Source organism: Equus caballus, chromosome X, assembly GCF_041296265.1.
Source record: "Equus caballus isolate H_3958 breed thoroughbred chromosome X, TB-T2T, whole genome shotgun sequence".
Taxonomy (NCBI): domain Eukaryota; kingdom Metazoa; phylum Chordata; class Mammalia; order Perissodactyla; family Equidae; genus Equus; species Equus caballus.
In genome coordinates, this window is record NC_091715.1 from 119,442,259 (window position 1) to 119,460,632 (window position 18,374).

Genomic DNA, 18,374 nt, shown 5'->3' on the forward strand with positions numbered 1-18,374 from the left:
AAATGCAAAGAAAAAATATCTATTTGTTAGTAGGGTAGGAATATGAGGTCAATTTCATGCTTTCAATTTCCATTAATAAAATGCTTTTACGACAAATAATACTCATTTAAAGTTATCCAGATAACTACGATTTTTAAAAAGCAATCACTCTTAGAAGGACAAAACAGCTGAGCATCATAAACTAAATTCCCATAAGAATATGGGCTCATAGGGGCTGAGGGAATTCTAATCTTAATCACTGAAGGAGATTAAAATAGAGAACAAATGGCCCAGATCATTTTGCTGACACTAAGTGACATAAAAACAATCACAATGTAATCCACAAAGTAACAAAGATGGTCCCCAATTCACGTGTTATTTAAATGCCCATTTAAGTGATTAGGAACTCCTATTGTATTCCATCCATAGAAACAGTAAATGGTGCCTTAAGACTACCAAAGCCAGCCCCACAAAATCCTGTAAAATCCATACTAAAGTTGAAAAACTTCACATTTACAACAGGGAAGAAAACTTACAACCCTTATAATTACGCACTATAAAATATATAAAAGATTTTATCTTAATGCTAACATTTCAGAAAAAGCAGTCTTAAAAACAGCCACAAGTAACAGGGACTTCTAGAGATTCTTAAATGTTCTTTGCAGGATTTGAATGATTTGAAGGTTAAAGACACCAGTTCTTGGTTATGTCAAATATCACTAAGACTACTCATCTTCATCAGCCCTCATTACAATGTCATTTTATTGGGGGGAAAGGACTTATAAAAAGAACAAGTAGAAGTAGTGTGTGCAAGGGAAACTGCCTGCCTGAAATGAAATCAATTCTAGGGAGAAGCAGAAAGGGAAATGTCAGAGGGAACACTACCCAAACTCAATTCCCCTGAGACAGAACAAAGGAAATTCTAAAGAAATGACATTCAGTCAGCTTTCTGCATGGACTACTAACTGGGGCCCCTAGACCAAAGCTTGACTGTTGGCAGACACCAGTCAAAGAGTCTATGCGTTGAGGAAGTAGGCAAGGGCAAGCGAAAGACAGCACTGACAACTCAGTCAAGGAGGCCACATTCATAACTATTTTTGGTTTCATATGTGAATCAGAACAATTGTGCAAATTAACAATTATCTGATAGTTATTAAAGATACACAAAGTCCCATTTAAAACTGAGAGTAATCACCCTAGCCTACGCTATTCATAGTTTTTCTGAGAATTCTTTCTCTTATTTATCCACTTAAGGTTTCAACTGCAAACAAGATCAAGGTTAACTGAGAAGTTAAAACCTTGCTTTAAATCTGGGGAAGAAAAAAAATTAAGAATCCAAGGGCTTTTAGAAAGGAGTCTTTTTGGGGCTGGCCCCGTGGCCGAGTGGTTAAGTCTGTGCGCTCCGCTGCAGGCGGCCCAGTGTTTCGTTGGTTCAAATCCTGGGCACGGACATGGCACTGCTCATCGAACCACGCTGAGGCAGCATCCCACATGCTACGGCTAGAGGGACCCACAACGAAGAGTATGCAACTATGTACTGGGGGGCTTTGGGGAGAAAAAGGAAAAAATAAAATCTTTAAAAAAAAAAAAAAAGAAAGGAGTCTTTTTTTTAATTTTCTTACACATCTAGCAGTCAACTGACCTATTCAAAAAAGAAAGCATTATATCAACCTCAGAAATCTTTATGAATAATCATGCAATTTTATAAGTGGGATGAATTGGAAAATAACTGAATGCAGGCTAGGAATGCTAAGTTTTCAAACAGGTCTTATTCAAATGATAGGAAAAAAATGGTTCATTCATTTGTTAAAAAATGCTTTCCACTCAAAAATCTAAATGTTCTTTTAAAAAATATATACTCTCATATTAATATTTAATTTTTGATAAAGCAAAAGTAAACTTTTCTATAGAAAACATTCTATTCTTAATCTTCTATTCACAAAGGCATAATTTAAATAGCTACAATGAATTTTATCTAATTTCTTATTTAAAATAGAATATTGGTTATAAATTATTTTTTCCAGATTGAATAAAATGTTATGGGTTCTACTCCCAGTGAAAGATACATATGAAAATGCTTTAAACTTGCTATACATAATTGCTTTTGCTTCCCCTCCTTTTGTAAATCAATATGCCTAATTTTAAATCAATGAATGTTAAATAGTAAAATCCTTTAAAATTTAAAAAAATGGAACATTTACATGCTGTTTAACTACATAACATTTTACTTAATAAATCATATCTGTGATATGCAGTAAACAACTCCTTTGCTTCTAACGTTTTCCATGACAACTGCCTTTAACAAGATCCCCAGATACCACCTAAACATAACCAGCTTTAGTAAAAACACTGAACCTCAGTTTCTGGAAATTTCCTAGTGCAAACAAGATCAGAATAGGTTTTCTTTTCATGCTAGCTTTTCTCTTCTGTTTAAGATTGATAGCTAGTCTGTGTAATTTTTAATACAGCTAGCAACTGCTAAAATTTAGCTAAATTGCCATGTCACAATAAAGCCAAGCAACATCCTCTGACTATTATGTAGGTCAAATAATATCCGTATTAGAGATGTAAAGTCTTACTCTAAGTACAGTTTTAATCCTAACTGTAATATATTCACATAAAAGCTTTATATAATGTAAACTATCCTATACCTTTTATTTTCATTCATTACAATTTAATGGAAAACAGGATATTTATTACATTTTGACCAGGCCAAAAATAATAGCTATGATACTTTTAAAAGTCTTACCTCTATTAGTTGAACTATCATGGCTTTTATTTTCACTGAGAATCCGACATAAATGCAAACTAGAATAAAACAGAAATAATCTGTATTAATTTCCAATCCTAACAGAGCAAATTATAACAATCAAAAATATCCGGAAATTTATCAAATATGTTTAAATCCATTAGTTTATAATGAGAATAAAACAAGCCTTAAAACTAATTGGTCAGAACTGAAGGATGCTAGTGAATCGATTCATTATTTTGAAAACTGGTAGATAAAAGAATAAAAATCAGGCACTTATTCTGCCTTTCATATATGAACCAACAGTTGATAAGAAATGTCTCTGTATTAAAGTATTTCAGTTAATAAAGAAGGAATGTTAGAATCAGAACATCACCATTTTAAGATCCCTAATAAATTAAAAGATCTAGCCATCTATCAATGGTTGTTCACATCGCAAGAAGAGACAATCACACATTATGTGCCTCCTGATCCAGATGAAAGAATACACCACCCACATAACGAAGTTGTCTTTAAAAAAAAAAAAAAAACCATGAACCTAAATACACTATGGGAAACTCTACAGGACAATGACCCAGTCTCTTCAACAAATATATTGCAAAGAGAAATAAAAGATGGTGGGGGTTCCTCAGGGTAAAAAAGACATATGTCAATCACAATGTATGGATCCTTACTTGTATCGTACAATTATTTCATTTTATTTTTTTGAGGAAGATTAGCCCTGAGCTAACATCTGCTGCCAACCCTCCTCTTTTTGCTGAGGAAGACTGGCCCTGAGCTAACATCCGTGCCCATCTTCCTCCACTTTATATGTGGTACGCCTGCCACAGCATGGCTTAGACAAACAGTGCCATGTCTGCACCAGGAATCCGAACTGGTGAACCCCTGGCCGCTGAAGCAGAACATGCAAACTTAATCATGGCACCACTGGGCTGGCCCCAAACAATTATTTTAAAAATTTACATTTATGAGTGAATTGGGATATTTTATAAAGACTATCTTTAAGAGATAGATGCTGAAATATTTACAGATGAAATAATATTTACTTTAATAGAATGGGAAAATGGGTAGAGTTATAGATGAAACAAGACTAGCCGGCAGTCGATAACTATTGGAGCTGGGGGATGATTTCACTGGGGGGCTATTATACTAGTTTCCTACTTTCTCATCTGTTTGAGGTTTTTTCCAATAATAAAGTTTAAGAACAAAAAATTGAGAAAAATATTTGCTGTATTTTGAATTAATCTAAATACAGCAAAGAACAGATACACAGGATACAGTGAAAAGAGGTATTCTTAATTGGAAATTCCAGAAAGAAGAGAGAGAACAGGACAAAAGCACTATTTGAAGAAATAATAGCTAGGAATTCAGTTTTCCAGAACCGAAGTGAAATTCATATCTGAGCACATCACAGTAAAGCTACAGAAAACCAAAGACAAAATCATTTATGCACCTGAGAAAAAAAAAGACTACTATCTTCAAAACTTCGCAACAAGAACACTGAATGCCAGAGACAGCTGAAAGACACATTCAACATGCTAAAATAAACTATCTGCCAACTTAAAATTCTATACTCAAAAAATGTGGTTCTAAGAAAAGGCAAAATAAGGACTGAACTTCAGATAAACAACAACTGAGTTCACACACTAAAAGAAATGCTTGACTTTCTTTAGGCAGGATAAAGATGAGCCCAGATAGAACCTTGTAATTGCAACAAGAAATGACGAGGAAAAAAGTGGTAAGCATAAGGGTAATTCTAAATGAATATTAATGAAATAATAATAATAGTGTCCCATGGTATTTAAATATGTGTAGTATTAAATATAGAGAGATAAATAAATGGAAAAATAATATTTAAATACATCAAGACTGTTATCCTAAACACACAAAGTTGGTTCAAATTAAATCACCACATTAAATTGACTTTTTAAAATCACAGGATAGGGGCCAGCCCAGCAACCCAAGGTTCACCGGTTCAGATCCCGGGTGCAGACATGGCACCACTTGGCAAGCCATGCTGAGGTAGGCATCCCACATACAAAGTACAGGAAGATGGGCATGGATGTTAGCTCAGGTCCAGTCTTCCTCAGCAAAAAGAGGAGGATTGGCAGCAGATGTTAGCTCAGGGCTAATCTTCCTCAAAAAAAATAAAATAAAATCACAGGATAGTCCAATAGATGCATAAAAGACGTCTGAGGGCTGGCCCAGGGGCGCAGTAGTTAAGTTTGATGTGCTCCACCTAGGCAACCTGGGTTTCCGGGTTCAGATCCTGGGCACAGACCTACACTGTTTGTCAGCCATGCTGTGTTGGCGACCCACATACAAAATAGAGGAGGATTCGCACAGATGTTAGCTCAGGGCAAATCTTCCTGAGCAAAAAAAGAAAAGACATTTGGCAAAACCCAACATCTATTCACTATTTTTTTAAAAAAAGACTTCTAGAAAAACAGGAATAGAAGGGAACTGTTATAATTTGATAAAGTAGCAATTTTGAGTGCGGTTCATGCCCTGATCCCCAAGACACTTTCTGGAGTTCTGCAAGGTCAAAACTATGTTCGTAATAGTAAGACTTTGTTTCCCTTTTTTGCTATATTGACATTTTCACTAACAGTTCAAAAGCAAAGGAAGGTACAGTAAGGCTGCTGGCACCTTAGCATGCATCAAGGCAGCAGCACCAAACTGTCCTACTGAATTCTTCATGATCAGGAAATCAAAGGAAAGAATAAAGCCAGTCTCATGTAAGATGTCACCAAACTGTTTCATTATATTTTTCATGACCATTCGCAAGCAAAAGCCAGTTTCAATTAAGAATGTTCTTGATGGGAGTGACATCAGCAAGATGGCAGAATAGGAAGCCCCAGGCCTTCCTTCCTCCCATAGAAACACCGATTACACAACAGTACACACACCAATTCCCTTTATGAGAAATTCAGAAACCAGTTAAGAGGTTCCTGCACCCCAGGCAAGCACTAAACCAGCTGCATCAAAGCCAGCAAGAAAATTCATGACACCCTTTCACCACAGTCCCTCCTCCTGACACAGTACCACACAACTGGAAGGAAACTCCCAGCTCCCGATTCTCTCTGGGGAGGGAAAGAGAAGACTGGACTTTACACCTAACATTCTGACTTGGGTTGAGTGGCTGCCCTAGGAACTAGTTTTTTTCTTGAACATCTTGGAGCACAGATGGGACCTGACATACTCTAGGTGCCTGGGGACTGCTGAGAACAAAAAAGAGCTGGGTGGCAAGCTGCAGATCCAGAGAATCACGGTACAGCGAACAGAGACAATACAGCTCAGCAACCTCTCCCTCAGGGGAGAAAGGGAAGACTGGAGCGTGTGTCCAATATTCCAGCTTTCTGGGGGACGGCCTGAGGGACTGGTCTCTGTCTAGCTTGACTTAGGGTGCTGACGATACCCAGCATACTCTAGCTGCCTGGGGGCCACTAAAAACAAAAAAGAGCTGGGTGGTGTGCTGCTGCTTCAGAGGAGCCATGGTACAACAGATGGACACCAGAGGATGCAAGAGAGTACAAGCTTCTGAGAAAAACAAACTGGAAAATCCCTCTAATTTGGAATCTACATACAGAAGTCCAGAGAAGACATATCCAGAGAAAAGGTTTGAGAGGCCCCCAGAATCTATAGCCAGGCTAATTGGTAAAGGCCTTTCCCTGTACTAAGCCAGTCCACAAAGCCTGGGAGAGAAGAGTATTTTTTCAAAAGCAATGATACCAACACAAAATTACAAGGAACATAAAGAAACAGGAAAAATGGCCCAATAAAAGGAACAAAATAAGTCTCTAGAAACTGACACTAAAGAATTAGAGGTATATGAACTATCTGACAAAGAATTTAAAATAACCATCATAAATATACTCAACAAGCTCAGGAAAAAGACGCATGAACAAAATGAGAATTTCAACAAAAAGAACCAAACAAATTTTGGAGCTAAAGTATGTAATAACTGAACCGAAAAATTCACTAGAGAGGTTCAACAGCCATTATGGATAGTCACATGCAAAAGAATGAAATTGGACACTTATGTTACACCATACACAAAAATCAACTCAAAATGGATTAAATAAATACACAAACGTAAGACGTGAAACTCTAAAAGCCCTAGGAAAAAACATAAGGGGAAAGCTTCGTGACATTGGTCTTGGCAATGATTTCCTGGATAGGATAACAAAAGCAGAGGCAAAAAAAAGCAAAAACAGACAAGTGGAACATCAAACTAAAAATTGTGTGCACAGCAAAGGAAACAATGAACAGAATGAAAAGGCAACCTACGGAATGGAAGAAAAACATTTGCAAATCATATATCTGATAAGGGGTTAACAACCAAAAATTATAATGAACATCTACAACTCAATAGCAAAAAGAAAAATCTGATTTAAAAAAATGCGCAAAGGACTTCAAGACATTTCTCCAAAGGAGACATACAAATGGCCAACAGGTATATGAAAAGATGTTCAACATCACATCATCAGAGAAATGCAATTAAAACAGTGAGATACTGCTGCACACCTATTAGAATGGCCAAAATCTAGAACACTGCCAACACCAAATGTTGGTGAGGATGTGCACAACAGGAACTCTCAATCACTGCTGGTGGGAATACAAAATAGTACAGCCCCAGTGGAACACAATTCGGTGGTTTCGTACAAAACTAAACAATACTCTTGTCTTACAATCCAGCAATCCCACTCCCTGGTATTTACCAAAAGGAGGTGAAAACTTACGCCCACACAAAAATGGGTACACAGATGTTTACAGTAGCTTTATTCATAACTGCCAAAACTTGGAAGCAACCAAGATGTCCTTCATTAGGTGAATGGATAAATAAACTGGTACATCCACACAATGGATTATTCAGCACTGAACAGAAATCAGCTATCAAACCATGAAAAGACATGGAGAAACCTTAAATGCATATTTCAAAGTGAAAGAAGCCAATCTGAAGAGGCTACATAGTATGTTTCCAACTATATGACATTCTGGAAAAGACAAAACTATGGAGACAGTAAAAAGATCAGTGGTTTCCAGGGGCTGGGAGGGATGAATACGTGGAGCACAGAGGATTTTTAGGGCAGTGAAAACACTCTGATACTATCATGATGGATGGATGTCATTATGTATTTGTCCAAACCCAGAGAATGTACAACATCAAAAGTGAAGCCAAAGGTAAACTATGAATTTTGGATAATTATGATGTGTCAACGTGGGTTCATCAACTGTAACAAATGTACCACTCTGGTAGGTAATGTTGATAACAGGAGAGGCTATGCGTGATTAGGCACGGGGGTACGTTCCTCTCAATCTTTCTTTGAATCTAAAACTGCTGTAAAAAAAATTCTTAAGGGGCTGGCCTCGTGGCCGAGTGGTTAAGTTCGCGCGCTCCGCTGCAGGCGGCCCAGTGTTTCGTCGGTTCGAATCCTGGGCGCGGAAATGGCACTGCTCGTCAGACCACGCTGAGGCAGCGTCCCACATGCCACAACTAGAGGAACCCACAACGAAGAATACACAACTATGTACCGGGGGGCTTTGGGGAGAAAAAGGAAAAAATAAAATCTTTAAAAAAAAAAAAAAAAATTCTTAAAAAAAAAAGAAAATAAGTGTTGGGGAGGATGTGGAGAAACTGGAACCCTTGTGCACTGTTGGTAGGAATGTAAAAATGGTGTAGCCACTATGGAAAACAGTATGAAAGTTCCTCAAAAAACTAAAAATAGAACTACTATATAATCCACCAATCCCACTTCTGGGTATTATTCCTGAGAGCTGAAATGAGGATCTCAAAGAGGTATCTGCACCTCCACATCCACTGCAGCATTATTCACAATAGCCAAGAGTTAGAAACAACCTAAATGTCCACTGACAAAAGAATGCATAAAGAAAATGTGGCATATACATACAATGGAATATCAGTCATAAGAAAAGAAGGAAATCCTGTCATCTACTACAACGTGGATGAGCCCTGGGGACAGTATGCTAAATGAAGTCAGTCAGTCACAGAAGGATAAATACTGCATGATTCCACCTATATGAGCTATCTAAAGTAGTCAAACTCATAGAAGCAAAAAATAGAACTTCGGTGGTTGCCAGGGGCGAGGGGGAAAGAGAACTGGCAAGTTGCTGTTCAATGGGTATAAAACTTCAGTCATGCAAGATGAAAAAGATCTAGAGATCTGTCGTACAATACTGTGCTTATTAACAATAACGCGCTGTTCAGTTACAAATTTGTTAAGAAGGTTGATCTCAAGTTATGTCTTTTTGCCTACAATAAAGAATATGTCCTTGATGAAGTAGTACAAATTATTAACTTTATTAAATCCTGAGCCCTGAGAACATGTCTTTTTTTAGAACATGCATTTTTAATATTCTATGTGATAAAAAGGAAAGTACGCACAAAACATTTCTGCCACACACCAAAATACTGTGGCTGTCTCCAAGAAAATTCCTTATGCAACTGTTTGACTTGTGAGCTGAACTAGCTGCTTTTTCATAAAACATTTTTACTGAAAGAACAACTGACAACTATAGTTATTCAGACTTGGGTCTTTGGCAGGCATTTTCTCAAAAATGAACCAAGTGAGCCAATCACTTCAAGGAAAACAACTGAGGGTATTTGTTGATAATGATAAAATGGAAGTTTTCAAACAAAAATCACAGTTTTGGAAAACTTGTATCTGCCACCATGGACTTGAATAGTTCCCAATTCATAAAAACTTTCCTGATTAGTTCAGTGATGATACTGAAGAATGTGTTTTTAGATATTATACAAGGTACTGCATTAATATTTGGAAAAGCTGTTATCATTCAGTGGACCAATATCTTCCAACTGACCAATGCATGATGTTGCAAAATAATGCAAGGGTAAAAGATAGATTCCAAATAAAAGAGAGACAAATGACTTTTAATTTAACAAAGTACAAAAAGTTCACTGAAACAGTTTGGCTCAACTACCACTTGACAAATCCTAACATGATATCAAAGAAGAAAATCTACAATTATCTGAAAAGGCTATTAAAATTCTCCTTTTGCCAACTATTTGTCTGTGTGAAGCTGGATTTCCTTCATGTACACCAACTGCAACAATTTATTGCAACTCCTACTTCACAACATACACAAAAATCAACTCTAGTTAGGTAAGATTTAAAAATGAAAAGCAAAATAGTATGTTTCCCAAAAATCACAGGAGGATAAATTCCTTAACCTTGGAATGGGGAATGACCGCTTAAACACAAAAAAAGTACTAATCAGAAAGCAAAAGATTGATAAATTTGACCAAATTAAAATGAATAACTTCTGTTCATCAAAAGTCATCATAAGACTGGAAATACAAGCCAAAGAATAGCAAAAGACATCTGCTACACATACAGTGTAACCCACAAAAGGTACAAATACAGACTTATATAAAGAATGCCTATAAATCAATGAAAGAAATGTAAACAATCCAATAGAAAAATTGGAAAAAGAAATAAAGAGGCCTTTCAAAACAAGTCAGAAATCCAAAGGACCAATAACATATAAAAAGATGCCCATAAAAATATAAGCCCCAATAAAATATCATTACACACATACCACGGTGACAAAAATTTAAAGTCTGATAATATTAAATGTTAGCCAGGACGTGAAGCAAGGTTAACTCTCATACACTGCTGGTAGGAGTATATTTTGAAATAGTTTGGCAGTATCTAGTAAAGCTGAAGTTAATCACAATCGAGAACCCAGTGAGTCTACAATTCAGTATATATCCCACAAAAACACATCCTTGTGTACACCAAGATAGTTGTATAAGAATGCTTCTATTGGCACAGTTGGTAAACAGTAAAACTGTTCATCAATAGCATAAGAGATAAATTATGGTACAGTTATACAGTGGAACATCCTGTAACTATGAAAATCAAAGAACTGCAGACACTTGCAAAAATAGGAATGGATCCTAAAGACATAATGTTGAGCAAAAGCAGCCCCCACAATAGAACACACCGGCTATGATCTCATTTATATGAAGTTCAAGAGGAACAAACTTAAACTAACTGGGTAGTAAAACTGTAAATAAAAACAAGGAAGAGAAAATCATAAATGTCAGGATGATGGTTACCGTGGGGAAGGTAAAGAGGGTGCAATCAGGAATGGGGGTTACGTTGTCTTGACCTGGGTGTGAGTTACATGGGTATGCATCTTACAGTGATTCTTTAAGCTCTACATTTAGGTTTTATGCACTTTTCTGTATTTTTTTTAATTTCTCAATTTAGAAAAAGAAATATTATAAGTTGCACAAGGCTCTAACAAAAAAGAGAAGCAATGAATGGATATATGTTTCTTACTCTTTTATGTCTAGCGATCCTTTTTCTACAGCCAATAAAACAAATAATTTTAAGACAACAGAGTGTGCTTACAGATCACACCTAAAGTGAAATATGATGCCACATTACAATCATCCAGAGGGATTATCTACTTTGCAGATTATCCATGCTCTTGCAACTCATCTCTGTGTCTTTTGATTATTTCAATACTCCATCATCAGGATGAGCAGGGTAAGGTTGTTAAAAGTCAACAAAGTAAACTCTTCCTGGTCAACAATTCACTTGTAGGTCTCAAAATTATTTTCAAAACCAAAGAATAAAAAGGCCTTGCCAATGGAGAGCAATTAGTAAATTAAATCTCCATAGTTTGAAAAATTCATTTAGTTATTAATTTGTAGACAACTCCTATTAAAAAAAAAGAACAGAAAAGTTTTCAGAGAGCACCATAGAAATGGTAAAATAAACTGATTTAAGTTTCACCCCAAGTACTTTCAACTACTTCTCTGGAGAACTAGACAGGCCTTCCAATGTGTTAAGAACAATGGTTAAACTTCTAATTTCTCAAAGTATGTTAAACTTACCACAAGCTTATCTGGAATACAAAACAAAAAAAAATCAGTCTTACTTCCAATAGACAAAATAGCAATATCTTCTGCTTCAGACTAGCATCAGAGAATAGAACCTAAAAATGAGTGCCATCTAGCTCCTTTTTTGTTGAGGGGAAATATATAAGAAAGTGTTATCAAGACTACTTCAATATTTGTTATAAAGTGTTAAAACAATTCCCCCTTGTGGTTCTCACTGTCCTCATAGGTTCCATCCCTTTAGAGTGCAGTAGCAGGAAACTTTATGTCTTTGACAGAGCAATATAACAGAATCAACTCATCTTTCCCCTTGTATCCAGGCTACTACTAAAAACCAAGGTCAAACATTCCTTCTTATGGTGAATATATTTGCTTGTTCACATTTTCAATAGCTTCATTTTCCATTTGTTTTAAAACGCTTAATGCGTATGTCTTTTGCCATAATCCTTCCAGTGGGGAGGGGGTAAATCAGTGTTCCAAATTCCACCTAATCTAATAGTACAGTCATTGTTACATAATTTTAAGAAATAATTGAAATATAATTCCATCTTCCCAGTCAGAGGCCACAAACATATTCATTAAGATGCAGATGGTAATGTCATCATGAACTATTAATTAGCACATCAAAGATTTGCTCAAATTGTGTAAAGAATCATTGATGGGTTATTACGATAAGGCAATTCACCTGCATAACACTTATTTCCCTAGCATAAAACAGTTCTTCCTTAGTTGCAGGAGGAAACTAAAAACAATTGTTAAGCATTTTCCCCCAATCACTTTTCTGAACTCTTCTCCCCAAGTAATCCACTAAACTAAAGATCGTGCGGGATCCTTAAAGAAACAATTCTATTTCTGAATGCTGCACGTCTTACTACACCTGTTAAACAGTTTTAGTACTCTATCCTAAATTACAAGGGGAGAAACAAACAAAACTACCTGCAACAGCCGCCCATTTTAATGTGACTTAAAAAATAATCAAATATTCTGCCTCAGTCCAAATTCAAATGATTATTTTAGTCCCTTAATACCCTCCAAATAATTGAGTTTACCATCTTTTTCCACTTTTAAAATAGTTTGGTGCTATTGTGGAGACGCTGTCTCAGGTCCCTGAGAACAAAGACAGAACCTACTTTTTGTCAAAGATCTGTGAAACAAACTAAATAAAATGTCTTGAGTTCTTCCAAGGACTTGAGTATTTCATGAATACTTCTTAATGTCAGTATTTAGCTTTCCACCTTACTTCATCCCATTTTCCAGTAAAAAAGGAAACATAGCAGAAGCCTGAACTACTTGATTATGGTCAACATCATAAAGTTGGCTTCACGTGTAAAAAACTGACGTCAATCTGTGCTTCAATTAATTCTTAAAAACAAAACAACAAAAAAGGTTAAATTTGGTTAAGCAAAGTACTACCTCTGTTATCACTGTTAGAAGAGAGACATAACCCACAAGAATGAACATTGGGCACATAGTTTTATCCTGAAATAGGCATTTATGAAAATAAAAATACGCACTTAGGAGGAGGGAAGGGAACAGGAAACGTTAAAAAAGACAACAGAAGTTCCTGCACACAAGTACATTAACAGCATTCATTCTACCTTAGTATTTAAGCATTGCAGAATAATTTAATTTTTCTAACAAACAAAGAAAGCAGTAGCCTAGAAAATGTCCAGATATTGCTACATTTTCTGCAGAATGCATTTCTCCTACCAGGAAAACAGACCAAGACTTAGACTTAACTTGTGCATATAGGTAGAAATAAGAAAATAAATGCCAATGAAAACTAAGACATGAAAAAAAGGTTTCAGATAAAGCATCAGCTGAATTTAGAGCACCTTTTGAAGAAAAAAAAAAACCAACTACCAAGACTAAAATTTCTTAGAATGATTATTTGCAATAAACTCCTCCCTCCGACTTCCCTCCAAAAAAGTCAGGTCAGACAACATTTAATGAACATCCAAACGTACTTAGATAAGTTGTGGAATGTGGAAAATCATTGAGTAGCAGCAGGAAAAAAACAATGGCAACCATTTGGCGATTGTTTTAAATATTAAAACTTTATTATAACTACCAATAATCAATAAGGTAAGACCTAAAATTTCTAATTGATATGTAAGTTTTTTAAAAGAATTAAGTTCTTCAGACAAATAGATGATATTTAACAAATATAAGTATTTCAAAATTAGACTAAGCATTGACATGAGGCTAACATCTTCAGATTAAGAGCTTGGAACATAAATCCTACATTAAGGTTGCTTGTGACGCAAAGAAATGCTGAGCTCACTGTGTTAATGATTTCTACAAAAAACAGAGTTCTCCACTGGATCTACCAGTGCATGCAAGTTTATTAGCTTAATCACGGCAAGTCCTATGCTAATATGAAACGATCAAGAAACTAATACTCTAATTCCAAAATCCAAGTGATTAAATCCATAGCTTGCATATGGCATAGAATTTGAAAGAGTTTGCATTTAGATATGAAACTTGTAAGAGTAGATTTAAGTGTTAGTGGAAAGGACACTTGATAATTATATTTTGGTTGTCCTCCTTTGTCCTTTTGATATCTCTTGGAAAAGATCATTTTAAGAGTTCAGCAATTGACCATTAAAAACATAATCAGCATCTCTGGAAACAACAGTTAGGTACATGATGAACCATTCAGATAAGCAAAACAGTTTTGCTTTTCTCCTTACTTACCCAACAAAAATTATTCTTCAAAGCCAAGACTTTCCATCTTAATAGACAGTTGCTTTTCATGAGGCACAATTAAAAATTTGTTCTCTCTGAAAGTTATAAAATGCTCCATACATCTCATGCGTTGCTTTAACACCATGACGCTGAAGTTGACTACAACTCCCAGAATACCCTCTTACACTGGTAAGAAGTGACAGACAAGAAATGAACTAACCACCTCATGAAAGTCACCATGCATTTTTTTAAAAAGGTAGTTTTCAGTTAAGTTAAAGCTGATCTGCTAATTTATCTCATTAAAAAGGAAAAATCCACTCAAGATATAATTTTAAATATTGGTCATATTCTAAAAGCCAAATCTATAAATGGATTCACTAATAATTTCTGGCACATTACCTTTGTTTTTAACATTTCCAGTTGCTGGTTTATATTTAAGAGGCTCTGTTTTCAGACAAAGGAAAGGATTTTTTTGTAATATATTTACAACACCATTTGTTCTAAAAAAAATGAAAATGCTAACATCTATCTTTAGCAAGATAGAAAAACTCCAAAGTTAGACTATATGCAACCAAGTTTTCAAGGAGGGAAAATAAGTCAAATAAATGAAGACAAAGTACTGGATGGTGATGTGTTTGACTACTTAAAATATTTCATTATGTCACACAACTAACAACTTTAAACTCGCTTCATATAACAGAACACAATTATAAAACTGACTAAACTGATTTGGATCTACTGTAATTCAAACTACATTCCACAAGCCATGCAATAACTACACACATATAAGTCTTTTGAAGCAGCTCTTCAAACACAGGAACTATGACAGGTAGCACGGATCTTGTAAATATACGTAAAGTGAATCCAAAATTCCATTTTGACTAGGTATTTCGACCTTCTACATCACTTTGTTTTTCTCCAACGACTGCCAGTCAGAAGCCAAGCAGAATATCACCTCCTAGCCCTGATACCCATTCTAAAGTGAGAGTAATAATAGTAAAACTGTCAAAAACAGTTAGCTGGAAGGAGGAAGCTGAGCAATCTACAAAGACGACAGCCCCTAAATAACTAAGTTGGCTTTAAAAGTAAACAAAACAACAGTGACCTGATTTATGAGTTTTTTGGAGTTATCCTAGTCTAATATAAACCTGACGGTTTGGTTTGGTAACTTACCACCTTGCCTTCCCTACACACAAGGGACTTAATAGTTATTTGTTAACTAGCACATACAAGGGTTTGGAAAATATTCCTAACAGTTAAAAACGAATGTTTATCAAATATACTGTCAGTTAATAAACCAATAAGCACTACAAGTATATGATAGAAAGGCAGGGGGACAGAGGGGGAGGATTGAACCAAAAGAAATATGAGACATAGTCCCCACTCTTCAAGGATCTCTCACTTCCTTAGAGTACAAGAGTATACATGAAAGAGTCAAAGACCAATTAACTGCTAACCTGAGCGGTACAGACTTTTTAAGTGCAAGAGCTGTGCAGAGAAGTTTAAATATCTAAAGATTAAAATAATAATATTCCTTTTAATAGCTATCACTTGAGCACTTACTATAAGCCAAGTGCTCTACAAGCATTATTTAGTCTTCACAACAGTCCTTTGAGTACTTCTTATTCCCAATTTACTCAAGGGGAAGCGGCCAAATTGGTTAAGGAACTTACCCAAGGTCACTCAGCCAGTTAAGTGGCTAAGACTGCGGCTTACCCAGGCAATCCAATTCTGGAGCTCACACTGCTAAGACTTTCTAAAGCAGTGCGAGTGCGGGGGAGAGGGGCGTCATAGAGGCTGGCAACGTTACACGCCGAGACAGGGCAACGCGTTCCCCGCGCGGCGTTCCAAGGAACGAAGTTCCAAAGATTTGTATCTTTCGCACCAGCGATCGTAACCTGACTGGGGGAGGGGGGAGTGCAACGGCCGCAAAGATGGCTAACAAGAGTTGAATCTCAAACTCTGAAACAGGGCTGAGCTTTAGCTAATAAAGCGATTCAGAAAAGGAAATTGGAAATAAGTTATTTGTATTACGGCTTAAACGGTTCTTTTTTTCTTTTCCGAGAGAGCGAGCGCTGAAATTTTGGGCGAGGAAACCGCGGGTATAGCAAATTACTGTTTTCTGTATTACTGAAAAATAAAAACAAGTTTTATGACCAAAGGAAACGCGTTATTCTAGGTACTGGAGAACCTTGGAGAGTTGCCAAAATTAGTTGCAGTCCCAGGACAAAATGGGGTTTAGGAAACATTTAATGACGAAAGTTGAATCCAACCCGAAAAGGCTCTAAGGTGAAAACATGGAGCAAAGAAATGCTGGCAGGTCTTCGGGGAAACCGGCAGTCCCTGCTACACTTCTCCCACGGCCAGCGGCGCCGCGCGAGGCCGGGACAGTCCGAGAGACCGCTCCCCGGAGGACGAGAGGTGCCAAGCGGGGCTCTTCGCGCCGCCCCGGGCTTCGCGGCGGCGGGCGGAGAGGAGGGGAGGGAGTCCGGGACGGTTCGGGCAGAGGAGGCGCCGAGCTCCAAACTGCGGAGTCGAACGGTGCAGAGTGAAGAAATGGGACGGAGAGAGCTGGAAAGTCCGAACCCCCCGGCGCGGCCCCGTCAAGAGAAAGGAGCCAAGTGAGCTCAAGCGAAGAGGGGGACAAAAAGAGCCCGAGCGGGAGCGCGGGGACCCGCAGGGGCGAAACGGGAGTTCCGCTCCGAGGCTGAAGGCAGGCAGGCTGCGGCGGGCAGCAGGGATTTCGGGGAGGCCAAGGAAGGAAGGAGGTCGGCGGCGGTTACGGCACCTCTCCTCCCCGAGTTCGAAACTCCTGGCCAACCATCCACACCCGCCGCCCGGATGGGGGAGGGGGCGCGTCTTCCCCCCCAAACGCCCCCCACATGTGAGAGCGCGGCTGACGCCCGGGCCCGGCCCGGCCGGGCGCCCACCTCCAGCCCGGACACTCACAATTCGCCTCTCCCTGATTTCTCCCAGTTCTTTATCCACTCTACGGGAACCACCACGGTTGCGGCCGCCATCTTCCTCTCACTAGTTGCAGAGGCCCGGATGTGTAGCACGCGAGCGAGGGGTCAAAGGGGAGCACCGCCCACGGGGAATGCCGGGAGCCGCGAGTTCGGTTTGTGATTTCCCGCCCCACTCGCCTCCCCACCCCGCGGAAGCCCGAGGCCCTGCCGCCAGCTAGGTGGCCGACACCCGTGGGTCCCTTCGCAGAGTGACGACGCCGGCCGCGCCCTCTGCAACCCTTGCCCTCGCTTCCCTGTACAACAGGAAAAATGCCATCTCCAGGCCGACTCCCAGCTCTTTTCTTCTTCCGTGGTATCTACTCCAGGCCACTAATTCAAACATGTATTTTTCAAGCATCTAGTATGTGCTAGACATTGGAGACAGAGGAACAATAAGCTACGATGCCTGCCCTCAACCAGCTCACAGTCTGTGGGAAGGACAAATATATAAGCAGATCAATTACAATACACCCTGCTAACTGCTGAGATAAAAAAAAAATTAATCGAGAAGCAGCAGCCATTTGCTATGGGCCAGGCATTAAGCTAATACAAGGGTTACAGTCCAGCGAGGAGGAGAAAATCGGCACTGGAAACGCTAGCAACCACCGGTGCTGACACGCCACTGTCGGCCGCTGTCGTTGTAACCTTAGGCAAAACTAGGGGGCGCAAGTACCATGAAAAACAACTTGTTTACACTACATAGTCTCAAAGTATCTCCCGACAAGAAACTTAGCATTTCAAAGGGCGAAATGGAAAGTTTGCAGTGGGAAAACAAGGCGGACACCATCCAAACTTTGATGAAAACAAGCATCCCCGGAAATTAGATACATGGGCATCATGTGCCTCCTGATAAGGCGCTAAGAAAAACACTAGCCAATTTTGTAGTACTATTCATCCTGCCAAAAATTCACATAACCTGAATTTAATCATGAAGGAATATCAGAGAAACCCATATTGAGGGACAGTCTACGAAATTACTGGCTTGCACTATTCAAAATCGTCAAGGTCACTAAAGACAAAGACAGATTGAGGAACTCTTCCAGATTGGTGGAAACAACAG

The 18,374-nt window shown here is 38.2% G+C and overlaps 1 protein-coding gene across 23 annotated transcripts in view; it reads right to left on the reverse strand.

Annotated features, from left to right (window-relative positions):
• Positions 1-17,589, reverse strand: part of THOC2 (THO complex subunit 2) — a 104,173-nt gene extending 86,584 nt beyond the window's left edge. For 15 of the 23 annotated variants that reach the window (XR_011434856.1, XR_011434859.1, XR_011434855.1 and 12 more), the window contains exons 1-2: positions 17,259-17,570; positions 2,729-2,787 (exon numbers count right to left, since the gene is read on the reverse strand). Coding sequence is in view for 14 of the 23 variants with exons in the window: in XM_070257740.1 (XP_070113841.1) it covers positions 2,729-2,787; positions 17,259-17,329 (130 nt within the window). In the remaining 9 variants the exon portion in view is untranslated. Of the gene's footprint in view, positions 1-2,728; positions 2,788-15,982; positions 16,836-17,258 lie in introns of all 23 variants that reach the window. The other 8 variants (XM_014729159.3, XM_070257735.1, XM_014729157.3 and 5 more) reach the window with 2 other exon arrangements.
• Positions 17,590-18,374: the final 785 nt, after the last annotated feature.